The following is a 27,272-nucleotide window of genomic DNA, read 5'->3' as shown; positions in this document are numbered from 1 at the left end:
TATTTAGGTCAGCATATGACTCTATAAAAGAGCTACTTTTATCAGCAGCCACCAGACGCTGTTCACCACCCCCACCTGCACACCACACCTACAGTTTAGCTGTCACACAAAACACTCCCAGCTGGCAGTGAGGGGGAGGAGTGACGAGAGACGACAGATTGGAGAAAACATAACAGAGAGAAGGAGACGGAAAGCGAGGATGGAAGTTGGAGGGTATTCCTCGTGTAATTGCACTAATTTAATTCAGACCAAAGAGAATTAGTTGTGTGTTTTTCCTAACCATACCAGAAACACAAGGGAAAATAGGACAATGGGTGTTGTCGGCAAACCTTTAAAACAGACGGTTTAAAACAGTAACTTCACAAATGAACAAACCGCACACCAACACTAACACAGCAAAGTCAGCCAACACGAGCCAGTTTTATGAGAACTGGGTGTTTCCCCTTTTTTATCCCCAAGATGTAGGAAGGGGAGGGGAGGATCCCATGGATATATGACTGAAATTAAGTAAACAATAGAGCCATTGTAAGAATATATCTGATGTATAGTACTGAATAATAACTAAAATAAGAGTAATAGACTGTGTCAAAGCTTAATGTAAAAAATACATCGTCAAACCATGCAGACAAAGTTCAAACTCATAGATATCTGAGCTAAGAAATGCCTTTGACACTGTGGAACGTGCCGTGCTGAAGTAAAGGTTGCTTCATCTAAGTTGTCTGATTGGGTAGTTGGCTGGTTAAGTATTTGCAGTATCTCGAAGTTAGGACTCGATATGTCAAAGTCAGTGGGCACAGTTGAAATTGGCTTACTGCACTTAAAGGAGTTCCTCAAGTCTCTATTCTTGGCCCACTTTTATTTTCTCATTGTATTAACAATTTAGGTGTTAAAGCTGGAGTGCAGGACATTGTTATATATATGATTGTCCATTACATTCTACTCCTTGCCAAACAAGTTTACACACTGCTCATTAAGCCTATGAACAGCAATTAAATCCCTCTGTATTTCGCAGTAGTTTTTAACCTGCTATTTGTGGCAACATTTCTGGCTTCATTTTAATGGTGGTGCACCAGCACTGATGTGTTTTATGTTAAGCAGCAATGATCGGCTTGCTTTGCAAAAAGGTGGAGCGATCACAGGGATGGAGAAGAGCCTATGGAAGCCTTGGTAAAACCAAAGAGGCGTAGAAGAGGCAAAGTTTCTCATGAACTCTGTTTGGACGAAGGATTTAAAAAAAGAAAGCATTCATAACAATAACAAACAAGCTCGAATAACCATAGCGTAGCTTTTCCATGTTGGAGAGTGCTGAAATAGAAACAGTGTTTTTTGTAATCATTAACTGCCAGAAGGAGAAGAAAGCCTCACTACAGATGTTAATGGATGTTATCAATATTATGCAGATGATACAGTTTTGTATACTTGTAAAGACCCTTGGCCAGTTGCACTTTAGTAACCACGGCAGGCATTTAATATCTTGCGCTCTGAAAGGCAAAGTGTGTGAGTTTATGAATCTGATATGTCTTGTAGAATTCAAAGGATTTGTGTGAAAACTGCATTTTTACTTTGCTGCCATCTTGGCCAGGTCTCTCTTGCAAACGTTTTCCGAACGCATAGGGATTTACCTGGTTAAATATAAGTTGAATTAAAAAATAAGATAGTATAATAAAGATTACTTATCCACAGGAGTATTACATGTGCTCTTCGGGCACAGGAAAGGATCAGACCAAATATAATTAGTAAGATTGCCTGTATCTGCTTTTCTAACTCACTCATGTCAGCCAGACCTGCAAAACATAATTTCAGCTTCCGCCTCCTGCCTGTATGACACCAGAGCAGAAAATCACATGAAGACCAGAGAGAGCTGCTATCTCTGCTGACGGACAGGATGCATACCGGAAATTATAAAAATAAGTTGGGCACATCGCAGGGACTTGCTGTATCAGTGGCGAACAGGCACTCATGAGCAGAGAGGGACAGATTGAGGAGAATCTATTCTTGTTTCGTTGAGTCATAGGAAAGCTACAGGAACCAAAAACAGTATTTAATCTGTCTTTAAGCGTTGGCTGGGCCTCCTGTGAGGCCCCCTCAGATGTGTAGAGTTGATATAGTGGTGTAACAGAAGTCTTTATGGTGTTATTGGAGCGAGGGCCTCCTGACTGTACTCGGATCAATATCACATAACCTGTGCTTAATCAATCTAATCTGTTTGTGGCGCCTCAAACAGGAAAGAGGGGCAGTAGTGGGAGCAAAACACACACACACACACACCCTCGACGGTGTGTACGCAGATGCTGAGGTTACGTTAAATGTCAGATGCCAGACCTCATTATACTGTTAATAAAATCAATCATACTGCATTCAGTGACGCAAGCAAAGCTTAACTGCTAGCTTCAGTGGGTCATCGTTGTTCTAAATATTACTCGACTTGGCCTGGGAAGACTGAACAAGACCTAAACGATTGTATGTGTGTAAAACTAGGTCACGAGGTTTGGCTCGTGTAAGAAAGTATGTACACCGAGCAGACGATTTTAACGAGGAAGTAAAAGAAACAACTCTACCGGAGTTAAAAGACAGAATGTACACTTGATTTCGACTGACATGACATCAGTGTTTGCATATTTATTTCCACATGAATAAATTAAAAAAGTCCAACCAAGCGCTGACATCAGCTCAATGTACAGTTTAAAACGGGCAGCAGCTTGAATTGCTAAGTGTTTTTGTCCCTACACACACATCTTTATGTATGCGGACAAAGTGTGGAGCATAGAGCTGGTGTGTGATTACATCAGTAAGGTTAGTGCTACATTAATGTTTGTTTCCATCAAGGGTCCCCGGAGTAGACCCACACCACAGTAGAGCAGGGCAGCCCTAACAGAGAAAATGAACAACATCTGGACATGGAAACGTCTATCCATTTCACCTAGTGGGGGCTTTAAGGGGGTATGTATGAGCAAACTTATTTTTTTTACCATGCTACAGAATAAAGATCCTGTTCAGCGTGGTGTTTTTGTCACCTCTCAGGGCTCCCCGACAGACGTAAGTGACATGTTTCATATGGAAAATGACCTCAACTTCAAGCGGGGGCAGAGTCGCATAAACACACACTTTTTTTAAAGTGTCACAGGTGAGCGACAGACAGGGACACAAACACACAGACACTCACACATGAATTTATATTTTCACAACAACAAATACATACATATACTTGGCACATAGCTTCATTAGCTTAATTTAGCTAAATGAAAGTAGTAAAGATTTGGTTAGTAACAGTCAGCCTGGCCTCCTCTCCCAGCCAGAGGCTAGGAAATATACAGAGTAGACACTACATCCATGGCAACAAGAAAGGACTCAGCCATCCTTTCCACAAAATATTAACAACATATGAGTATAGCTCAAATTAATGTGGCACTGTATCACTTTTAGAAAAATAAGCACCTTTACAACCACTTCACATAAGCTTCCCTATGGGATTAATTAACGGTTTTTACTCTATCACGTTAAGATGTTTACACGTTCCTTTCTAATACAGACTGTATTCTCGGATATACAATGCCAGTTACAACTCCGCTCCAGCTGACACGTCTCTACTGAACCACAGCCTGACTGGATAATTATGACTCCTGGACATCTTCTCCATTACTGGTGGGCAGCTGGCTTGTGGTTTCATTGGTTGTTTCGGGCTCAGGAGCCACACCATTGGTAGCCAAGGTCTCAATAGCCGAGTCATTGGTTGTGACGGTCTCACTTGCTACTACACTTGCTGTTTGAGACGTGTTTGAGGCTTCACTGAGCTCAGAAGGTGGGGGAACGTCAGTTTGGTGCAGACCACCAGCACAATTATTTGTTTCATGTGTTGCTCTATTGGTCTGTGTGAGTTCTGTGATCTGATCTGTTGGGTGATTTTGTAAATTTGATGTACAGACATGATCAAGTGCTTGGCTGGCAGCTAATTGGCTGGTTGTCTGAACATCAGTTGGAAAGTTGTTGTTGTTATTGTTCTTGTTTGTCTCAGCAGGTGGCTGTGTGGTTACAGAGGAGCCTGTTGCGGTTTCTTTAGGTGGTGGATTTGCAGTCCAAGAGTCCTGGTCGAAGTCTGGAACTTGGTGGACGACTATGGGAATTGGAGTGACGTGATTTGACCCGGCGGGCTCATTGGCTACATGGTTGCTTGTTGATGGCTGATTACCTGCATCACTAATTTCTGATTGCCAGTTATTGGAGCAGAGGACTGCTGGAATGCTGCAGAAAGAAACAGAATAAGAAATAGTCGCTAATGTGTTAAAAATTTGCTATCAGTTTTAGGTCCAGTGAACATATGTTCAGCTGGGCTACTGCTTTAAATTAAAGCACTGAAAGTATCCAGTGTTGTTCTGCATACACTTTGGATTTGGCCTCAGAATTTATTGTTTCATTTAAACATCGGTTTACATAAATTTGATTCTCACTAGAGCAAACTACACAAAAGAGTTTGTCAGCAGAGTGAAAGCTCTTTAAAAGTCTATTTTGTCAGTTTCCTGTTAAACCCTGTATCTCTAAAATGGGGAAAAAAACTGTTGTCAGTTTTGTGGGGAGATTGGGAGGGAAGGGGATTTTCCTCAACTTATTCTTTATGGGTTGAGAACATTCTGCTATTGAAGAGCTTTTAAAGAGTGCAGTGTCTGAGGAATTTGTCTTTTACTGAACAGCTGCACATTGATGCTTGGTAGTGCTTTGTAGAAAAACTGTGAGATAACTTAATTCTCATTTCACATAAGGTGTAAAAGTTTTACAAAGACTTAGTGTTCATGTGTTATGAACCGCACAAACAGACCTGGCAAGTTGCTTCTGAAGCTCCTGAGCATGTTGGTTGCACTGGTCGAAGTAACAGGCCTGAACCTCCACAAAGTCAGTCAGGCTCCGCATGTGGTTGGTCTGGGAAAATAAACAAAAAAAAAAGCACAAAACATAAGACAGATGGTGCAACATACTAAAAAAAATTTTTTTTACAGATTGGATTCTCTCTTTTTAAGGAAACATTTAGAACGACAGGCAAAAATAAAAGATGAGTATTTGTCTACACCTACGTGAGTGTTGCTGATTCCTTCCACGACTCGTCTCGTAACGTCTGACTGTCGATCAAACAGACTCTGACAGATCCTCAGCTCCATCTCTGCCTGCACACAAACACACACCCACACATAATCGTCTCTTATGATCTTTCTAATTAAGCTTAGTGTTTTTCTCAAAATGTCCCATAAGCACAAACTAAATCCCTGAACGGCTTAAGTCTAAACGAGCTAAACAAAAGAGAGAAAACAATTATTGCAAATAACGCGCCCATACTCGATTCTGTAACTGCTGGCTGTGTTAAAATAGTCTCCCTCTATTACAGCATAATGAATGTTTAAGTAAGCTCTTGTGTGCAGGCAAAGATAAACTCACCTGAGAGATTTCCTGAGCCCACATCTGATTGGATGAGAGAGACAAAGGAGGACAAATGACTTATTAAATGACCGAACAGCAAGTTCAGCTGTGCCTGTCAGTGTTCGTGTCCCTTTATGGTCACTGACCTTTAGCCATTTAACACGCAGGAAGCTGAACATGTAGGAGACATGAGCCAGGTAGTCGTCGTCCAGCGGGTTTGCATTCAGACTCTTGCAAAGAGACACAAAAAAGCAGGGAAGTGGAGAGAGAATTGGTTCTCTATGATAGCACAGAGGGATTTTGGTGGTTTTCCTCCAGGTATAATAGATGAATAGATGAATTTAAAAGCTTCTTCAACTCACTCTGGCCTCTCTGTCAGCCTCGTGGGCTTTCCTCAGTCTGGTGTTAGCGATGTCCAAGTCCAAACGCTTATTTACCAGCAACTTGCGCTCAGCCTACGAACAAACACACATGTTAAGCACACAGACAGATAAAACAAAGAAAGAGATTAGAGAGTTTGACGTACAAAACGTACAATTAAGTGCACAGTCATATCGGTGTAAGGTGTGTGCTTGTGTTGATGTGAGAGTTACCTGTACGGCTTTGTATTCCCCCTCAGTGAAACTCCTCAGTGGGGTGAGATAGTGGATGTTAGTGCTTTGGACAAACTGTCGCTCTGCTTCACCAAGCTGCTTCTGAGCCTCCCCACACCGGAGCAGGGCTATTCCTGAACACAAAACATACGGCTGTCTAAAAAGTATATTACTGATTGGCTGGTGGGATGTAAACCATATTCTTCAGATCAACATAACCTATAAAAATGTACAGGAAACTCACCATAGGGTGTGTTGGACCCCATCTCCATCCCAGCCTGGATCATTTCATCTCCCAGTACCTCATGTGCACGAGGACGTGGCGGGACGCTCCAGTCAAGATGCTCATACAGACGGTCCTCTAACCGCGCTCCTGTTCATCAGGGATCAGAGGTCAACAAGAATTTAGGAGAAGCTTTTACAAATAACTTCTAAATGTCTGACCTGGGCACACAAACAAAAACCTCACATAAAACAGTTTGACCTTTAGATGGTTGTCAAAAAATGTGGGAGGATAATGCAGGTTAAAAGGACTAAGAGGCAAAGCATACATTAAGATCCCACTTAACAGGCTCCTATACCTCCTGCATATGTATGTAAAACTGTATTCTACGAGGACAAGCACAAAAAACTGACTTTTAATTGAATGATGTGGAACAAAACAGTAGGAGGCTGCTTGCAAACTCCATAAGCCCTTTAAGTACCCTTAAGGTATGCAAAAAATATTCTTCAGAGAGACAAATAGCCCTTGGCAGCGTATAAAGAAGACATGATCTGCAAATAAATCCTGAATGCTGAATAAACATAGAGGTTTATTATTTCTGGCAGCTAAATGCTCTCTTTACGTTACAGGCTACAGACCACATCCACTTATGATTCCATTAGCTGAGGTAATTGGATTCAAACAGCAAAAGAATAACCCTTTTCATCCGAGCACACCATTAGGAGTTAAAGCAAACAGAGCTGTAATACTGGGTCCCAGAGGAAAAGATGCATAGTCACTCTGTGGTTCTATGTAGACGATAATGGCCAGCACCCACTTGTTAGTGATAGTGCACGTCTAAATCAGGTTGTGGTTTGGTGCAAGCAAGAGGATAATGATGGTGTTTATCAGAAGGTATTTGTCCAGTTAAGTACGTTCATGCACTTGGACATTAATCATTCCACCCTGTACCATACTTAAATGGATTCAACAGGCAAGTATGCTGAGGGCTGGTGCAGTAAAACGCAGTTTGACAATATTTCAGGGATGTGAACTAAAATATCTAAAAAGTTATAAATAAACAAACTAATAATCGCCAGAGGTCAGTGCAGTGACCTCTAATATGCAGTGTCTCTTTAACTAAAAGTGAATTCTGACAAGAACATAAACATATAATTTGGTGATGTTCTCTTTAGTAAGAAAAGGAATAAAACCATTTGCAGTCTCTCACCGGGGTTGGGCTGAAGCAAAACCTCAGTCTGGGAGATTATCTGCTCGGTCCAGGTCTTGGTGGCGTCTGCCCGGGCCAGGAGCTCCTCAAGTCCGGGGTCTAACTGTGTCTTGTCTGCCTGCCCGAGACTCTCCCCCGTGTACTGGAGCGGAATAACAGAATACAGTATTAACAAAACACATTAAAAAAAATAAAAATTTGTTGAACTATTGTATACTTGCTGTGCAGGTTGTATTATAGCAATATGCGTTAACTATGACAGCGACCAGGTGTTTTAAAGGGTGAAATTAACGTCTAATTAGACATTACGGACAGTAGTGACTATGAACCGCGACCACAGGCGGTATAACTATTAGTTGACGTTAAGTAAGCTCATTCTAACGTTACTCGAGTTATAATGTAGCAATATTTCGGTAATTTTAGAGAGTATTTTTTACCTGAACAGCACGGTTGATGAACTGTCCAGCATCCACAGCCAGCCGCGTCAAATCCATGGCAACGTCCCCAAGGTCGCGCGCTGTCCTCGGTGGTCCAACAGAAGAACGTTAACGGCCCAGTGACCAACAGCACCCTGCTAACCTCGCCATGGCTCCAACCGCTAACCACCACTCTCTCTGTTAGCCAGATTACGGTCAGTACACACCGACCAGGCGAGCACACAGAGACGCAGGCGACGCAAGTGTAAGCACCTGCGTGTGTTGACAGTTCATCCTCCAACCATACTGAGTGCTGCCACTGATAAATTGGCCGTTTTTATTACTGGTTTACAGCCTCGGTTTTGCCTTAACGGCAGACTTTCACGTCACCAACGGGCGGTCGGCAGTCCGTAAAGGAATGGCCCTAGGTCATATATTTATGCGTGCTCTTATCCCACTTTTCTTTCAGTACTTCTAATGCCGATGCCTCATACACTAGCTTCACAGCAGAATGTATCAGTCAAAACCACGTACAATACTAGTATTATTAATAGAGAAAAAAAGGTGTTTTAAAGCTTAACTAAAATAGCTTTCGTTAGATTATATGGGTGAAAATACTGAGCAAAATCTAACTGAACATAGCATAAAGATAGTGCCCGAGATTTCCGGTGGCGCTTTTCAAAATAAAAGCATAATCTCTACCCTTGGTACCTACGCCACTCGATTAAAAAAACATTTAGCTGCAAAACGCAACTCAGATTCAAGTACAGTTTTCTTTGTTAAAAATAATAAGTTCAAAGCTCATTGCAGTCTCCAAAACTGAAACCCCAGCAGTGTCCCGTGGAGATAATCCGGGCATAATGTAAAAAGACAAAAGTTCCTCATTTACATCCTCAAAAATTCCCAGTTTTCAGTGCGAATTCACGGCGCTCCTTTCGATTTAAAACAAGTATCCGAAGTATCATCCAAAAGCAAGCTGTAAAAGCAGCCATGCATTGACAACAAAGAGAAACGTGATGATAAAAAATACAGTGACCTTTTGAGTGTCTGAACTCATGACTGCACAACTAAAATATTGCTCACAAAGAAATCCACTTCGTACTTCACCCTTCCATCCTCGTCTTCTCCAGCGTCTGAGGCTTTCATAAGCAGCACTTTGCTGTAATTGGTGCTCTGTTAAAAAAGGTGAGCTGATTGGACCATTGGGTATGTGCAAGAGGAGAGAAACACACATAGAGAGGATTAAAACAATCTGGCCGCTAAAGAGACTCTAAGGAGGGTTAAGAGATTAGAAGACCCACTTATTCTGCCAGACACATTCACCTACAAAACTACATCAAAACACATCCTTTATTACATGAGAATGTACAGAAAGGCAACAAATATTCTTGGTTTCCAGAAAACAGGAAACTAAACAATGATGGAAGTGCTAGAACAAAAAAAAGGGCATAATGAAGAGCTTTTTTCTTTACAGTCATGGGTGTGGGAAGCATTTCTGTGTTGTTTTCAACATAGCTGTGTATTTTACAAGTAGGGCCCCCAGCCTAGATACATCTGACAGAGCAGTTTGTCATCTGTGGCTTCCTGTATGAGGTAGTGGACGTGTCCCTCTATTGACAGAGGTAGACCCAGCACTTTATTCCTGCTCTTTATTACTCCCTGCAGACGCTGCTCGATGTCACACACGTGGGTTTTAGCCTGGAAGAGAAGTAGAGGAGAAAGATAATCAATACAGTTATAGTGATACCAAAAATAGGTATAACAAACGATGACGACAATGATTTAAATGGTTATATAAGAAATGCAAGGTGCTTAAAATGCAGGGGCATGCAGACCTTTTCATTAACGATCTCTCCCGTCTCATTGGCCTGAGCTTTAGATAGTCCTTTGGCTTGTTTGCTCCACTCCACCAGTGGGTCATGAAGGAAGGTCTTAAGGACACTTAGAGGAAACAATAAGACAGAAATATTGAATTTGTAAAGCGTTCTGAAACACTAATAATATGCAGTGAGTTTGCCAGTGAGCATAAGAAAAGAACGTAAAAGTTTTAAGCTCCTTTCATTGTTTTTCAAGCACACTTTTGATAGTCATAAAGTGTTTATGTGTGTGTACCTCATGAGCGGTTCTCTTTGGTCTCTCATCAGTCTCAGGGTGACCTCACAGGCCTGTCTGAAGAGACCCTCTGTGCCCATGGGCCCCATGGCGTGGACCATGTTTTGGGTCAGCCGAAAAGGAACCACCTCAGGCACGTCAAACGTCTCCCCCTAGTGGAAAGATACAAAAAAAACATTAAGGGAAGGAAGGAGACGGCAGAAAAAGTAGTACACAAACATGTTACATACTACAATTTCAAAGATTCCTTTTTAAACATCTATAATATAAATAACTCTCAATTAAAATATATTTTTAAACAATTTTAAACAAACAGAAACCTTGTTAAAGAGGCAGTTGAAGTCCACATGAACGCATTCCCCTGTAAAAGAGTCAAAGAGGATGTTTTCTCCGTGCCGATCTCCCAGACCGAGGATGTATCCCACCATGGACATCACAGCAGTGGAGCGACAGTACGCAGAGCGACTGCTGTACCTGTTCAAACACACAATACTTGATATTACTTACTTTCTCTAGACTGATTCTAAATGTATTCTAAATGGAACTGGGTTAAACCTTTTCAGACTTATAAACCATCGAAAAACACCAGAACTGGAATGTTCCCTCTCAAATGTGATGATGCTAGAATGCTAGATTTGCTTATGCAACAGTGCCCCTCATAAATGTAATTATACAGGAGTTAAAGGTTGGGTCGTACCATGATGTAGGGTCGGGGAAGGTCCGGAGGAACCACTCGTGGAATACAGGGATGTGTCGAGTGCACAACACCTCCTTGTGGATTCGTAGCTTCTCCTCAAAGGGTGCAGTCTTTGGTAGAATAAGCTTCCTCAGCTCTTTACCTGATAGGTAGATACCTGGAACACACGCGACCAAATTAAATGATTTCACTGCACCGGTTAAGCTTACAATTTTCTTCTTTTTATAGGCCGGATGTGGGAGTATACCTCTCTCCTTATACAGCTTGGTGAGAATGTGTCGCAGTCCAGCAGTGTTGTTGACCCACTCAATGATGCCGCACTCCTCATTGAGGGGAATCACAGCGTAGGTACGGATATGTAGCTCCCTGCGTCTTGACTCAGCATCTTTACGTAGGCACTGCACACACGCACGCACACAAAGAGAAAGCATGAATACACGTTTAAACCACTGTTTCATACCTTTTTTATAGTGTTATACAGGGTTGCCAGGTCCGCGGTTTTCCTGCTGAATTGGGCTACTTTTTAAGTGTTGCCGCGGGTGGGAATCTTTGTCCACTGGTGGGGTAGACCTGTTTTGCATGCAAATTAGATGAATAATAGGCTATCTATGAATAGAAATCCTGAATTTAATTAGTATTATTTTAGATTAAATAATTTATTTATACCCAAATCCTACCAAACGGACTCCAGATCATTCAGCACTACACACAATGGACATGGGACATGCATGCCCACATAACAAACCCACACACTTTACTTTGCCACACAGTTAGCTAGCCAGCTATTGTCAGCAGTGACACCTGCAGAGGAATCCGTTAACACATCGGACAATTCAAGTTAGCAAGCCCGGCCGGGGAGAAACATGACGCCCGGTAAGTAGAAAAAATACGGGAAGAAATACACAAGGGACTGGAAAAGTGAAACTGGAATCAAAGAATGGATAGGACGTGTGGCTGGAGATTATACAACAGCTTTTTGTCGGTACTGTACAACCGAGATCGCAGGGGGTGAGAGGAGTTGTCCATGATGGATGCCAGTTTTGATAGCATCCTCCTCTCATCCACCTCTATGACCGTCTGAGTTTAATTAATCTGTGTATTTTATAATGCATTTGGCAATGATAGCAATGCTGTTAGACTTTAAAAGCAGTGTATATGGTTTGACAGGGGTACATTTTGAGTTCTAGTATTGGGGTGGTTTTTGGGCTGGTTTTGTCACACAGACCTGGCAACCCTGGTGTTGGACTTCACCAAGAGATAGCAACCACTATACAATCTAATGCGATCTGTAAAACAGTCCTAAAATAAATCTCATCTTTGGGATTTTTAAATGTATGTTTTGGCACTTGTAAGAGAGCTGTTGATTCATCTTTAAGATTATTTACATGGAGTTAAAGACAGATTATAACCTCTTAACATACCAATGGTGCAATCTATTACACCTGTTTTTAAAACATGCAAAAGATTACCTAACTAACCAATGAATAAGGATATGTTGTTTCATTCCTTGTCAAATGCCACACACCTTGTTGATGAGGCAGTTGAACTCCATGAGTCTGCAGTCTTTCCTCAGGTCGTCTTTAGGTTTACACATCATGGTGTAGCTCCGCCCATCTGACCCCTTCAGACTTATCTTCTTAGGCTTCTGTAAGGAGGCCAAGATCTCCACCTACAAACACACACGCATACACAGGTTAGTGATACACCACCTTGTGATGATAAAATACATTTTGTGCAATAATTCAACTGAATGAAGTCTTTGTAACCTTAGTCGAGGCTAAACACCTATCTGCCAAAAAGGCCAAAGAAATGAATCAACACCCGTGTTTGCTTTCTCTTACACTGTCTTCAAAGCCATCCAGGTATGCCCAGTGTCCGGGGAAGGCGTCGTGCTTTGTGTTTGCCCCGCCAGTACAGGGCAGCGTAGGGATGAGGACCGACTGCAGCGGGATCAGGATCTGGCTGAAGGTTTGCTCCTCCACCAGACGTTTGAGCAGCTTGAAGTGAACGCTCATACTGAGAGTGGTGCTGTTACCGTCCACCTGAGAGACACATTCACACAAACATGAATCTGCTGCAACCTTTAGGTCTTCTTATTATGTGTCCCTCTTCTACTGGCTGCTGCCAGCTCGCCTGCTCCTGAAGGGGATCAATACATGTGATTTGATCTGATCTAATCTTGTCTACCAATAAATGTGTTGGACCAGATTCAATTGAGGAGATGATATATTGAGCTTTTCAATTCTGTGAACAACTTCTTTTTTATCTTGTGGCTTCACACGCCATTGATTTGGAAAAATAAATAGTACATGAAAATACAGTTTGCAATACAGAAAACATAGAATTTTAAATTCCTGCTATAAATTATACTGGTGTGTGTGTGTGTGTCTGTGTGTGTGTGTGTGTACCGGCTTGTTGCAGAGCTCCAGCAGCTTGTCAGTCAGTCTGTTTGCGTCTCCGATGAATTTCTCCAGAGACGGTTTGAGACTGATGGCTTTCTTAAGGATCTGATTACAGCGATTCATACGCATGGGGTAGGAGGACTGAAGAAGAAAATAACCACACAGTTAGGAGTGCTCATGCTGAGAGGTAAGCCTTATGAAGTTAAACAGCAATGATTTAGTACAAGGCGACAAAAACACACCAACCTTGGAGACGGCTGTCATCAGCCACATCGCTTGTTGTGGATACGCCAGGAAGACTTTGGCCACGATGGTCATGAGGACGGAGAAGACCTCGTCGCTGGAGTGACACACCCGGGAGATGAGCTGGGAGAAGGCGGTCAGGAACTGGTACGGCGCCAAGTTAGCACAGTTCTCGCTCACCTCTGCGTTGATCTTCGCCAGCTCCTGTCGCATCTGTCTGTCTGCCCGACCAGCTGTTTTTGGGAATACATAGATAGTGTATGAATGTGTTTACATTTATTTCTGCATCAAAAAGGTAATATGGGCATAAAGTGGTGAACTATTGGGGATTGTCTTTGACACGCGTGTGCTGGAACAGAACCGCTCCGATGTTAATCAATAGATCACTGCCACCCCTATTTACGGCCAGAAATCACAACTACCATTGGCTAACTTTGAGACTCATCTTTGCTGTAGTTGCAAAAAAATAGTTGCTGCCATGACGCTGACGTGTCGTGCACGTTTGTCTGGCGCTACAGTGTCGGTGTAGATTCCCAGTTCGTCAGACACCGGACGTATGTCACGGCCCTGTGTGTAATTTACAGTTACAGGAACTTCTAGCCACCCACCTTTCTCACACTCGCACACTTTGGCTCCAAAATCCAGCCAGAGAGACAGCATGCGAGGCATGGCCTGGTAGATGTACTGGTTTCCAAACTGCAGGGCTCTGAAGGGGAAACAACCCAAATTTGATGGTTGATAAAAAAAAAGCGTATTAGTTTTCTCAGCTTTGATTACAGACTGACATTCTGATAATCTACAGTAAGAACGACAACTTACTTTCCGAAGTATAAGACAATGTATCGGATGAGGTTCCCCTGTTTCTCCAGCTTGTTATCGGTCACCATTGGCATCACTTTGTCGTAGTACTTGGCCAGGTAGAAGTTTCCATCTTCCCACTCAGGCAGAAGGTTGGTCACATCCTGAAACACACACACACACACACACACACACACACACACTCAGGATAGGGCTCTTTTTTTGCATCACAGTATTTTCAGTCGTAAATTCCTATTATAAAACTGTAGTGGTTACCTTGTATGCCTTCATGATGGCGTTGGACTCGAAGTTGGCCGTCTCCTCCATGAAGCGTCCCACCAGCAGCATGGCCTTGCCTTTGGTCTGCAGGCCGCGAGGGTCAATGCGCGAATTATCGTCAGGGAAACACTGGGCCACGCCCTTCTGCAGGACGATCAGGGCCTGGTGCACATCGCCCTGATGACAGACAGAAGGTTTTCTGGGTGCTGTTTGAGAGTTTCTTATTTGTGCACATTGTGTAAAGTAACAGATTGGTTTTACCTTGGACCAAAGCCACTTTGCCTTCTCTGTGACCAGCTCAGCTAGGTGTGTGTTCTCTGCGTTCAGCAGAGCATTGAAGGCAGTCTGATGGTGTCCGGCCTTTCTGGCCACACGTGCGCTTTGCAGCCAGCACTCGCCCACCGGCTCTATGCTCAGCCGCCTGCTGAGCAAACACAAGGAGGGATTTGACACCAAAACACAACAGAGAAATATGATAAATGTCTGCAGATATCTCCTCATCCTTACTGTGGTCCCAGGCTGAACAGAGCACGACGGAGGGCCAAGATCGGCTCCTTGGCCCTGAAGGAGTTCTGGGTCATCTCCAGTCGATCTGACCAATGAGGAGGCAGCTCGCTGAGGCCGGGGGCGGAGAATTGCATTGGTTTCTGCAGCTTAGCAAATATGTGCTCCAACTCACTGAGCATGTGCAGCCTAACCGGACGGAAACAGTGTTTGGATTCACAAGTTATGTCACTGACGAGCAGGAATCGGATACAAATAAGACACTGAAAGGCACACAGACCTGACGATGTACTCATATCCTCTCTGGTAGGTTCCGCACTCATAGCTGGCTGCAGACAAAGGGACGACCTGTTCCTTCCTCACCAGCTTCAGCTTCTCATAGAAAGTCTCCGAGTCCTTTTTCTTAGCCGACAGCAGCAACTGGCCGAGCCGCACGCCCCAGGTACTGGACTGACTGTCTGGAGACACGATGGTGGTACATTTGTACATTTTATCTTTTTAGGTAGACATATAACGCTGTCACACAGTGGCTCTCTGCATTCTATTACCTGAACTTAAATAATCTTCAAGCAGGTCCCACTTCCCGAGCTTCCAGGCTGCCTCCACTCTGTAGGTGTTCAGCTCTGACTTCCACTGGTGCCTAGATGTGTGCAAGTGAAGGTCAATTTAGTGGACATCAACTGACGTAAGTGAGAATGGGCTGAGCTGTAAGCTATTTGTCTGAGTGTGTCTCACTTGTTGGCCAGGACACCATTGACCTGAGTGATGACTGTTGACAGCTGTCCCAGGCCGAGCATAGAGGTCATCACCCCATGATAGTGACCAATCTGTCAACAGAGGGACCGGGAAATTGAATATGTTACTGTTTAACAGGAAGAAGAAGCTTCCACATGTTGTTGCTACCATGTGAAGCCTGGCGTTTGAGCGTACCTGGTCTGACTCCAGCTGTATGGCCCTGTCATAGCAGGCGGTCGCGTCTCGGAGCAGGCCGATGCTCTCGTGCTCCAGTATCTGTTCCCGTAGAGACGGCTCCTCTCTCCTCAGGGCGTTGACCCCCCTCACTCCATCGGGCTCGTGCATCGCAGCGTACAGCGTCTGCAACGTTGTGACAAAACAGCTGAGAGGGGCTGCCACTAGGTGATAAATCAATATTATTGTTTATTGACTTTAAGCACATTGTGAAGAATGTATCATTTTATTGTCGTCATTTATTGCATACATTTCTGTTTTAGTTGTTTGAAAAAAATCACAAGCAGCGCCCAGTTAGTGACGCGTTTTCCATCACCCAGCAGTGGTTGGTCTGCCAGAGAGGGTAGGCGGAGCTAAGCGGCTGCTTTTCCGCTCTCTGCAAGTGTTGCGAGTAAACAGTAATCTACTATGGCTGAACAAACAAAGAAAAGATGGATGACTACAGATACAACTTCAACAATAAGTGAAAATCCTAAGAAAAAGAAACAAACTCGACGCTCAGATGAAGCAAACACTCTAAAAAGGAAAGTTAAAAGGGTTACAACCGGAGCCAACCGTGGAGTCACACATGCGACACTGTCTGGATATCTGGGAAGTGTGCTCCTGCAATTACCACTTATCACCATAGGTGTCGCCAAAGAGAACGAAGCTGAGATCTTCAAGATTACAATGAAAATGAGCATGCGCTTAAGTCAGCCTTTTCTCTGACCTGTAAGAAGGTAAGATGGTCCTGGATGTCCTCCTTGCTTTCTAGGATGTACGCTTCAAAGTGCATGAGGGCACGAGTGTACGCTTTGGATCGCAGAGACGCCTTGGCCAGAACGTCCTGTGGGATGCCCTTCAGGAACGCCACCACACGCGGGTAATCTCCACTCTCTGCAAAAACACATTTTAGATTTGTAATGTCGATTATTAGTTTTTCATGCAGGATGATAAATAAAAATTGTAAAACATTTCTGAAGTGCGTCTAAAGGTCTCGGAGTCTCTTGGAGTAATTTGCTAGATGGGAAGCTTAATTAGAAAAATGTGACATGAGTGAAACCTTTGGCTAACCGTGTTTGGGTTTGGAGTAGAGGATGTGGCGGCTCCACTGTGTGAGGTGAGACAACATGCTGAACACAGTCTGAATGCTGAGCTGTGATAGGCTGGAGGCCGTCTCCTGACCACGCCCACCTCCTCGTCCGTCACCCTCTGTCAGCACGGCCAGCATCTCCTCCGTCACCTGGAGAGAGGACTCGTGTCATTATCACCAAAACAAAACCTCCACTGTGAAGTGCAAGTGACACCAAAGTGTCCTCACCTCCTGCTGCTCTGCAGGTGTGCAGCCCAGCAGCATGTAGAGCAGGATATGAGGCAGCAGGTAGATCGTGACTTTGTAGTCGTGTTTGATGATGAAACTACAGCAGGTGAACACTCGGCTGGCCAGATCATGTCTCACCTATTGCACAAGTTACACTCAAAGTTTAAGATATACAGCAAGCACATTAAAAATGGTTGTGTTGTGTGTTTCATTTCTGCATGATGGAACAACGTGCTAAACATCTGACAAATTGGAAGACATAGAAACATGATGCATACGATGTGAAAGATAAATCAGCTGACCTTGCTGATGAGGTATCCGGCCCAGGTGGCAGACCAATCAGAGAACTTGCTGCCTCTCTTGCTTAAGTACACTGGCTTCTTTAGCTTGGACCAGTTAACCTCCTTCTGACTGCTCTTGTACCTGATGACAGAGAGGGAGAAGAGATAGGGTAAGAATGGAGAGAGTAAAGGAGAGGGAGAAATAATGAATGAATCGTAAATAATGTAGGACTGAGAGTTAACAAAGGAGAGATAGAAGCAGGTAAAAAGAGAAGAAAGAGCAGAGAATAAAGCTAAATGATTTCCACTTCCACAGCTTCCTGCGTTGGAAGTCTTTCTGTGTATAAACTTGAATACCTGCTGTTGAGGTGTGGTTCTAGGATTTCCTGAATCTGCTCCGGGAATCTCCTCCACAGACGCCGCCCTGAAGAGTCGGTGCGACCCTCACGACACTCAAAGATGGACAGCAGCTCCTGCAGTGCATAAAATCAATATAAGCCAAAAAAATGAGGCAGAAAAGCACATATTAAGGATGTTGGATGAACAAAGTGAGTGCCTGTACATGTGTGGGTTCAGTACGTGGGTGCACCTGAATTGCGTAAGCAGCAGAGTCCTGTGCTCTCACGTCATCAGCGTAAGCCAGAAATGTTCTGGTCAGTTCAGTCAGCAGGTCGTAGGCGAAGTTTGGATCATCGACGCCACTCTGTTCACAGGAAAATATACTAATATAAATGAGTATTTACCTGATTTATGATTATTAGGTTTTGAACATCTATAACAACGTCTAATACTGTCCTCTGAGCATTCTACCACTGTTAGGCATAGTTGTTTTTTTTGGATAGATTTGGTATTTAGTTTACCACAAAGGTGTTACGATCGCCATGGGTGTGCGTGTGTGACAGGTCCAGACGTCCAGGGTCCACTGCTCCCAGCTCCCCCAGACACTCCCCACAGAGCAGCCTGGCCTCAGGGGACGAGTCCTGGCAGCCCTTCAGCAGCACTGACACCAGGCTGGAGACGACCGGCTCCACCGCTTCACTCGCGCAAACCTGCCGCAGCACCCACTCCTGCAGTCCACAACACAAGAGAAATGTATTGTAATTTTAAGAATCAACAGCAAAGTTTGTTTTTGGTGATACTGATCAACGTCAAGGGTGTTCATTCATGTTTTTAAGGTAGCTTATAGCAGCTTATAGCTCTGAAAATGTTAAATTGTTTCCTATAAGTTGTCAGTGAAGGTGAAGATGAAGTAATCAATAATCATGTTGACACTGGAAAAGGTGTGCAGCGAGCCAGCTAAGTTTATTTATTCTCATAAAGAGATTTAAAGCTTGAACCCTGTTAATTCCAGAGCTACTTGTCTAACAGTGTGTGTCTGTGCGTGTGTGCTTGTTTACCTGCTTGCTGTGCATCATGTCTCTGAGGCTGGTCAGCGCATGAATCCTGACGTCAACGTTTTCATGTTGAACAGCCCTCATGGAGAGCTGCAGCGCTGCGGCCAGGTCGCTGCTGCTGGCTGTCAGCTGGAAGACAACATTTTTTAGCTCTTAAAGGTCTAATCTTTAACACAGTGTAGATACTTCAATGACTTCATTCATCATCGTCATCCTCTTGTCCTCCATACTGACCTTGTAGTTCTGCAGCACAGTGTGGATGTCTTTCAGCTCAGGGTGGTTTGGCAGAAAGTAAATCTCATGGAGGTAGTCGTTGACCTCTTCCCTGTAGGAATCAACTGAATTAGACCAGTCCTGACTGAAGTCTAAAAAGAAGTTTGGTTTTAACTTTGGTGACTTTTACATTTGTTTGTTACCTGTTGTCCAGTATGAGGAAGCGGATAATAGCAGCCGTTTCTTTGGGCTGCAGTGGGATCAGGGGGAGCAGCGCAACAATAACATGACTCAGTAGAGGGCCCAAGTGTGTTGGCTCCATGCTCCTCACAAAACACTCCCACGTCCTGTGCACACAGGATGAACGGATTAACCCACACTAAGAAGCAGAGGTTTATTTGTCTATTGTCTGTGGTGTAATAAAAATGGGTAAATACATTTTTATGGAAACATCACGGATAAGTTAATGTATCGGTCATATGGGATTAAAATCAGTGTCTGGGAGGATGGCTCGATACGTGGGACGGCAGGTGGGAAATGTGCATTCATAACAAATATTTTAAATCAACTTTAAGTATGATTGTGTGTGGGCTGCAAGGTGGTTAGCGCTGTTGCCTCACAGCTAGAAGGTCACTGGTTCAAACCCCGGTTTGGGCAAGGTGGGCCTTTCTGTGTGGAGTTTGCATGTTCTCCTCATGCATGCGTGGGTTCCCTCCGGGGTCTCCGGCTTCCTCCCACAGTCCAAAGACATGCTTGTAAGGTTAATTGGTGACTCTAAATTGCCCGTGAGTGTGAGTGCGAAAGGTTGTCTGTCTACCCCGCCCTTCGCCCAATGATAGCTGGGATAGGCTCCAGGCCCCTGAACAGGATAAGCGGTCTAGATAATGGACGGACGGATGATTGTGTGTACTAACTGGCAGCAGAGCAGAGGGAAGTCCTCTCTGTATCTGAGGCCGGTGCGGAGCGTCGTCATCATCTTCACCCTCACAGAGCTGATGTGTTTGGAGCCCATCAGTCGCATTAAAGCCATCGCACTTGTCAATGCCTGCAGAAAAAAAACAAGCTGTACGATTACAACAGTGTTTTTAACCGTGTAATATGTGGCAGAACTGCAGTTGAGAAAGAGCAATATTTATGAAGTCAGACAAAAACAATCATGTAAAACTTTAGACATTAGACACATCAAACTGCAGTTCTGTGAACCCTCTCACTAAAACAAAATAGTCTCTAAATTAGTTCTCATTAGTGGATCACACACCAGCTTCTTGCGGTCTTTCTCTCCTGCGCTCGAGCTGAGCAGCTGCATGTTGAAGAAGGCAAGAATTCCCAGGAGCTTTGGCTGCAGGTAGTCCGCCTGTCGCAGAATGAAGAAAAGACGAGTGATAAAAATACAGATTCTTTTAAGTGAAGGCCCAAGATTAATCTGTAAGCCTATATTTTAACTCTAACACGTACCATGCGCTCTGGGGTGGTGATGTCTCGGGGACCCTGGTAGGGGTCGTCATGGGACGCGAATGAAGCCAGGATTGCCAGCCCATTGAACACCTACACAGAGGTGCAAAACACAGAGTTAAAAAACGAATGAATTAATAACTCACATGTATGCAAACACACAGATTCAACAAGGATTTTTACTGAGAAACACTTCATTTGTTGGGGATTTGTGCACATGTGTGTGCGTGTGCACCTGTTGGTAATGTTCGCCCAGGCGCAGCAGCAGCTCGTTGTGAAGTCCCTGGAAGTCCTGCCTTAGCAGAGAGCCCAGTTCTATCTCTGTCTCGCTCTTGGAAAACAGAAGCAAAAATAGATCACTCTGCAAATGTGCTTATTTACCGTGAAAAAAACCCCACACATTTCAGAACTGTTGATTAATACATCAGCCATGTCAAATAAAGCCACACATGCTGCCACACTGTAAATATGCTGCTGAACTTACTCTTGCCCCTCGTGCTTTGAATTATACTTTTTTATTAGTTAGCTTTTCTATTCACTTAGGTTATTCTTGAATGTGGTGAAGCACATCTGCAGCTCGGTGCTGTGATCTGATTGTTACCTGTAGGTAGTGGAAAGCCCTCTCCAGCTCCTCCTTGGTGCAGGAACACACCAGATGGCTGAAGATGTACTTGAAGTTGTTGATCAGGATCTCTCTCCTGTTTGCCTTCAGCTCGTTGGCCAGAGTGCGGATGAGGGCGGAGCCAGTAGAGCTCGCTTTGGCTGCCAGGTAGGGCAGCAGCACCTGGAGGGTCCTCTACAAATACAAGCAGAGAAACATATTTGCTCATAGACACATATGTAAATACATAATTCAGTTGTGCTAATTGTGACTGCATGTGTAATTATTGCTGACTTAGTTTGTCATTTGGTCTGTTGCGTGTTATCCTATGCACTTGTTTAGTTACTTATTTTTATATGCCCTTTATTGTAATGTGTCACGATCCACTTTGCTGCTGTAACACTGTAAATGTCCCCGCTGTTGGACGAATAAAGGATCTTATCTTATCTTATCGTAGTTATGTGTGTGACGTACAGTAAGGAAGCGGTGGAGGTCTGGGAAATCAAAAGCGTGTGCGATCTGAGCCAGGATGTCCAGGGCAAGCTCTCTCTGATTGGCTGATTCGCTGCCCTGATCAGGTGTGCTGCGTAAGGCCGATGCGTGACGAGAATGCAAAGACTCCACCAGGAACTGAACACGGAGGAAAGAACAAATTAAAACCAGTATGTATTTACAACAATGCATAAAACTAATGCGACTACATAGAGACTAAATTAATGGAAGTTATTCTCCAAGTTCAGATTTTAAAAAAGTAAGTGGAGCGTTGACTTTAGCCCACGTTTATTAAATAAGCATTCAAGATTTTATACCTGGCAAATAGGGTTCTTGTACTGGCTGAAGAGGGTCTGAAGTTTAAGACCTTTGGCAGTAGCCAGGGCTCTGATCTGAGTGTATGCAGCTACAGACACAGTGGAGGACTTGGACAGCAGACAGTGGAGCAGCCGCAGCAGAGAGAACGACACCAAACTGCCCTGAGACGCTCTGATGAATGAGGACAGAGGTGAAGAAATGTTAAAAAGAAAGTTTAAATCTCTTCATGAAGTAAAATATCACTGTCACCTGTACCTGCCAATCTCTCCTGTGGTGATGATGAGAGTGTTGCGCAGGTCATCATCTCTGTTGAGTTTCGCGTTGTTGAATGCCTCTTTAAGACGGGCAACCAGGAGCTTGATGACACACAAAACTACCATTAATAACCATTTTATTACCCAGTAATAACCTCCATTGTACTGAATGTTTATGCTCTTCTTCTTGAGTTCTTCTTGAGTCTAAAATTACTCACCTCACTCAGAGAGCCCTGCTCAGAGTTTTTGTTAGTCTCTGTCAGCAGGAAACGCACTGATTGGCTGAAGCATATTCTGACCACGGAATCAGAGTCCTCCATTAGACCAATCAGAGCACAGAGAACTGCCCGGGAGTCGCTGTCTCTACCAACCAGATTCACATGCTGGCAGAGGTGAGGCAGAGCTTCAAGGAAAGCTAAGACAGTACAATAAATAAGTAAATAATATAACAAACATATCAAAAATATAATAATTATAAATAAATGTTTTTTAGGCATTCAGCTTGTTATGAAGGAAAGTATCAAACCAAAAATACCTTGTTTGACACGACTTGGAGCTTGCGGTCCGAGCAGTGGCAGGAAGGGTCTCACAGCAGTCGCTCTGAGGGATGGAGAAATGTTCCCAGCATGCTCTACTGCAAGGCTGAGCTGGTTGCAGAGACTCTCAGGTGGATGAGCCGTGTCTGTGTGTACATCACGGAGCTGGGAGAGCTCTGCCTGGATACAGCTCAGCTGCCCACTGATCCTGGCAAGCTCCGCCTTCACCTGCTCCGAACTGTCCTCCAGTCTCGAACTACAAATGATCCACAAAAAACACATATTAAAATATATGTGAGAACATTTTCACAGACATATTTGTGTGATTGTATGCATATTTTTTATACATATACATGTGCTTACAGCAGTGTAGTGCTGATGAGGTTGTGGTGTGTGTTTCCCAGGTGGTGAAGAAGAAGAGGGAAGGCCCTGACCGCCGCCGCTCTCACCGCCTCATCTGGACTCTGTAACGACTTGGAAAACACACAAACACGCCACGTCTCACACACACCACGACGCAAAAGGGCGAGCAGTGACACACAGTCGGCCTGGAGCTCAGGGGCTGGAAAGACACACAAAGATTAACATCAATCCAAAACTTTCAATGTGGACATTTTTTACAGCATTTTTGTGTCTGTTTTAAAAATAATTAGGTCCCAACTTCAGGTGTCGAGTACTCACAGTAACAGAAGCTGAGTCTGTCAGCTAAAGCAGGAAGCCATGAGGGGAAACCTGAACTCCTATAGCCTGAGACGGACTTGTTCTCACACACCCAGGGAAGAGACAGCAGAGCACAAACTCGCCGCTGGAGCCCGTCCTCACTATGACTGCTCACTACACATACACAGACAGAAACACAAGTTCATGAATACAGATGGTTATCAGCACTGTAAACAAAAGTTAGTTTCTAAAGGTTATATCTAAAGGTCTAAAGGAGTGTATGTATCCTTACTAGTCAGGTAGAGGATAGAGTCCAAGACCCTGACAGTAGTCTTGACAGCAGACTGAAAGTAGTCCTGGTTGGAGACGGGTCGAGCTCCTCCTTCCAACACTGACTGACAGCTCTTCAGCGCCCTGCCCAGAGTCTCAGTGGGCGCCCAGAGAAGAGGAGAAGGACTGTCAACAAACAAACAGAAAGAGTGACGGATAAACAATCAAGCCTGCAAAGTTATCATTCTTATAGTCCATAGATAAAAGAAAGAGTTAAGAGATATGATGTGTTAATGTCTGTGTTTTACCTGGTGGGAGAGGAGCAGCGGGCAGCCAGGTGGAGGATGAGGGCCAGACCCTCCAGAGCAGAGAGAGTCTGCGTGGAGTCAGGTCCGTCAGAGTTTAACAAGGTCAGCAGCTCCTCCAGCCGGCTGTTCACCACAGCCCAGACGTCACTGCGAACACGCATGTCCACCTCCCTTCAGACACAAAGACATATTGTCATAGAAATACAGGAAATCTGCTGTACTAGCAATACCTACCAACTACTATTTGAGCTATTGAACGTTGAAAACTACTTTTTGACATTTGGCAGTCACACCTGCATGCTTTTTAGTGGTAAAAAAAAATGATGATCATGATTATTGAAAACATTTTATAAGAGCACTTTTTCCTTCTTTAATATCCACAGAAAATGAAGGAAAAAAGGAAAATCAACAGACATACAAACCTGCAATGTATGATATAATAAAATGCACATCTTTCACACCGCCTAATCTCTATTTATGTAGGCAGTGACATGGATTTTAGGGATGGCAAGTGTTCTGGTTTCCATTTGTAGTACGCTTGTAGTCCGAGTAATATTGACAAATCACGTATCAGCCGGCTGCAGCGTATGCAGGAGAACGAAAGCAGGCGGAACATAATGCACCGTAATGACATCCCGGCTCCCATCAGCGACTATCTGACGATGATTTCGCTTCTTGTTAATCTCTATAAACACACATCTGCAGCAAGTTCAGCAAACAATCCATTCTACATCAGAATTCTACTTGAGATAAATTCCCTTGACGCTGTGTCATGAAAGCCGTTCAGCGTTCAGATTTCCCGACTTCCTCGAATGCATCAGATCAATCCGACCTCCGCTCAACAAACAAGCATTTTAAAAGTAGTTTTCTTCTCCTCTTGAGGACTGACCTGACAAACGTCATTTTCACTTTTTCACTAATCTGCATCATGTTGAAATTTCTGCAAACTTAAGACCTGTTAATTAAAGTAAATCACAAGAAAACGGTTTATGCTAACCGCTGGCAACACGCCCGGCATGTTCACCTTTGTCCCCAGAGGCTGTACCGTCGTCAGACTATAGCCGATGGGATCCGACACCACCCAACAGCTGGACTTGTTCTACAATAAACACTTGCGATTTTATGAACTCACTCTGCTGATATTTGGGGTTTTTTGGTGGTGGATTTGCAGGACTTCTTTGCAGCAGTCTCTCCATCTTCTGACTTCTGCATCACCAAAGCAGTCTCAGCCTTCAGTGCAGCTTGGAGAAACCCTTCTGCACACTGGGAAATAAAAGATATCATAAGGGGATGACAGATTACAAAAACACTTCAAAAGAAGTAGATTTTTAAAATAACACATGAAGAAGAACAGAAGCGTACTTCAGCTTGATTTTCTGTTCCCACAGTGCGTGCCAGCGTCCTGCAGACCTCTGTGACCCTCTGCCTTCTTAACGATGCAGCACTTTTATAAACTACCGCAACAGATAGCAAGAAGCTGAACAGCAAACAGAGTGATTCTGTAACTTCTGCCCCCAACTTGACGCCCGACCCTCTGAGAGTGCAAACACACTCGAACATCTGCGACAGATGGATCGGCTCAAAGCGCGAGTGAGAGACACCAGACGACTGAAACACACAACGAGTCAGGTGCAGCAGCTCTCCTTCATAGGCTTGTTTCTCATCCAAGTTTGGGTTTGCTGTGTATGTGCAGGAGTGGGTTTCCAGCAAATGAAGGTAAGCGGCAAAGAAGTCATGACCCTGGATCTCCGGAAACCCTCCCAGCTCCACCAGTCTCCTCAGCATCACCATTGAGATTCTCCTCAGCCTGGTGTTGCCGTTTGCCAGGAAGGAGCAAGCCGTCTCCCAGGCCACACTGAGGTCACGGCGAGAGGCGACTCCTCTCAGGGAGTCAGTTAAGACGCCAATTGTCACTGCAGTTAGCGACTCAAGGGCAGCAGGCGAGGAGAGATTAAGAGGAGAGGGGGTGAGATACAAGGAGGCACGACTGGGGGAGATACTGAAGGACTCGAGTGTTACAGGCCATCGGTTCTGGCCATCAAAGTTGTGTCCTTTTCCTGACAGTGTTGTGATATGAGTGTACAGGATGTTGCTGAGGTCCTGGGCCAAAACAATGAGCTCCTGAGTGAGGCGGCTCGAGATGAATGGCACCCTGGCTCTCAGAGTGTGAAGTAAAGAGCACAACACAGCAGAGACCCGGCCGTGGATGACGTCACAGTCTGGAGCTGCTGCCACACGAAGCAAACGCACCGCCACCCACTTACTGAAGTCTGAAATGAGAGAAGAAAGAGGAGACATCAGAGGCTGAGGGGGGGAAAGCACAAAATATACTTTCCTGATATTTTTAATCTCCAAAAAACTTTATTGCAGCTTTGAGCAGCATCTCGTACCAGTACAGCTCTGTGTGGTGTCCGGGTACTCGGCAGGCTGGCAGGAAGGATTGGCAAACATCAGAGAGGAGGATTTGATTATGTGCTGCACAAAGTCTAGCAGCATCACACAGGCCGGCTCTGAACTGGACTTCTTATTCAGCCCGAGAGCAACTAGAGGAACGTAGACAAAAAATAGATCAACCATTTTATCACAATTTGGGGATCAGGGGATCAGAAGAAGTTGTTACTGCTACAAAAGTCACCACATATGCTGGCACAAGCCCAGCAGGGCGAGAGTAATATGAGAAGTAGGATTTATTTATGGTAACACTGTGAATAAATAAAACCAACACTAGCAGAAGGGAGCATTCGTGACAGTTGTCTATAACCTTAACCCTTATCCTTAAAGTATGAGTTGTTATTGTTTTCACCTCCTTTGTGCTTCACAAATTAGACTTACCGACATCCACATCTGTCAGTATCCTGTCAATGAACTGACAGAGGATCTGTCGAGGTTTCTGCACCGCCTGCTCGTACTCAGCCGCGCTGGCACTGCAAACACCCACATATTCTAACGTTATTTATGAAAACATGGTACAGCGAAGGTTTTCTTTCACAAATTAAAGTTGAATATGTTAAAGCCGTTTCAGAGTCCGACATGCTGCTAACAGGTTAGCTTAGCCAACTTTAGCCTGTTACTCACCTAGCTAGCTCCTGAAGAGCCGGTATCATCGCAGACATCTCCAGTCCTTCCATTTTTACGGCAGCTTTGTGTTTCGCTGTATGAAACTCTTCTTCAAGAAATAGTATAAATGATCATTCAAGTTATTTTAACCAGCAAATTTCGACAGGTCCTGTCCATGCTGTCAAGTGTTTCGAAAACTTTCGCTCCAAAATGACGTTTTTGTTTTGATACGGCAGCCACCGAGGGTCATTATACCCGCAAAGAAACTCGAACTGAAAAACTGCTCT

At 44.2% G+C, this 27,272-nt stretch overlaps 2 protein-coding genes across 2 annotated transcripts; both read right to left on the bottom strand.

Annotated features, from left to right (window-relative positions):
* Nucleotides 1-2,616: 2,616 nt before the first annotated feature.
* Nucleotides 2,617-8,134, bottom strand: LOC138591103 (endophilin-B1-like). The gene is made up of 10 exons (XM_069661617.1): nt 7,867-8,134; nt 7,430-7,571; nt 6,241-6,369; nt 5,997-6,130; nt 5,766-5,858; nt 5,550-5,633; nt 5,422-5,445; nt 5,064-5,153; nt 4,811-4,911; nt 2,617-4,239 (listed from the first exon to the last, which is right to left on the bottom strand). Exons 1-10 carry the CDS (start codon nt 7,921-7,923, stop codon nt 3,612-3,614), a joined length of 1,482 nt encoding a protein of 493 aa, XP_069517718.1. The 5' UTR covers nt 7,924-8,134; the 3' UTR covers nt 2,617-3,611.
* A 1,095-nt stretch (nt 8,135-9,229) lies between these two features.
* Nucleotides 9,230-27,056, bottom strand: atr (ATR serine/threonine kinase). Its single transcript, XM_069661449.1, has 48 exons — nt 27,004-27,056; nt 26,761-26,852; nt 26,319-26,471; nt 25,291-26,198; nt 25,061-25,191; nt 23,929-24,099; nt 23,643-23,806; nt 23,372-23,524; nt 23,054-23,252; nt 22,690-22,946; nt 22,373-22,569; nt 22,156-22,256; nt 21,900-22,071; nt 21,565-21,720; nt 21,091-21,285; nt 20,725-20,820; nt 20,493-20,582; nt 20,296-20,391; nt 19,952-20,082; nt 19,241-19,384; nt 19,059-19,149; nt 18,828-18,953; nt 18,291-18,497; nt 18,020-18,133; nt 17,788-17,903; nt 17,452-17,572; nt 17,150-17,287; nt 16,903-17,071; nt 16,559-16,725; nt 15,811-15,975; nt 15,616-15,707; nt 15,429-15,520; nt 15,161-15,338; nt 14,884-15,069; nt 14,638-14,797; nt 14,374-14,553; nt 14,119-14,261; nt 13,908-14,005; nt 13,303-13,532; nt 13,063-13,197; nt 12,496-12,696; nt 12,180-12,323; nt 10,902-11,052; nt 10,655-10,811; nt 10,278-10,431; nt 9,958-10,109; nt 9,681-9,786; nt 9,230-9,543 (listed from the first exon to the last, which is right to left on the bottom strand). Exons 1-48 carry the CDS (start codon nt 27,054-27,056, stop codon nt 9,370-9,372), a joined length of 7,806 nt encoding a protein of 2,601 aa, XP_069517550.1. The 3' UTR covers nt 9,230-9,369.
* Between the last annotated feature and the right edge of the window lie 216 nt (nt 27,057-27,272).

The sequence above is a fragment of the Semicossyphus pulcher genome, unplaced genomic scaffold (assembly GCF_022749685.1).
Source record: "Semicossyphus pulcher isolate SPU_LCO1_2020_fin unplaced genomic scaffold, fSemPul1.0.p SCAF_14, whole genome shotgun sequence".
NCBI lineage: Eukaryota > Metazoa > Chordata > Actinopteri > Labriformes > Labridae > Semicossyphus > Semicossyphus pulcher.
This window is presented reverse-complemented; position numbering and strand designations above follow the sequence as displayed.

Excerpts from the sequence above, each read along its gene's own strand:
- LOC138591103 (XM_069661617.1), bottom strand. The coding sequence starts at position 7,923 with ATGGATTTGACGCGGCTGGCTGTGGATGCTGGACAGTTCATCAACCGT. Across the intron at positions 5,859-5,996 it reads GGGAATACAAAGCCGTACAG|GCTGAGCGCAAGTTGCTGGT; the intron begins GTAACTCTCACA and ends GTTTGTTCGTAG. Across the intron at positions 4,912-5,063 it reads AAGGAATCAGCAACACTCAC|ACCAACCACATGCGGAGCCT; the intron begins GTAGGTGTAGAC and ends TTATTTTCCCAG.
- atr (XM_069661449.1), bottom strand. The coding sequence starts at position 27,056 with ATGGAAGGACTGGAGATGTCTGCGATGATACCGGCTCTTCAGGAGCTA. Across the intron at positions 23,807-23,928 it reads CGCTGCTCCTCTCCCACCAG|TCCTTCTCCTCTTCTCTGGG; the intron begins GTAAAACACAGA and ends GTTTGTTGACAG. Across the intron at positions 23,525-23,642 it reads CTCTATCCTCTACCTGACTA|TGAGCAGTCATAGTGAGGAC; the intron begins GTAAGGATACAT and ends GTGTATGTGTAG.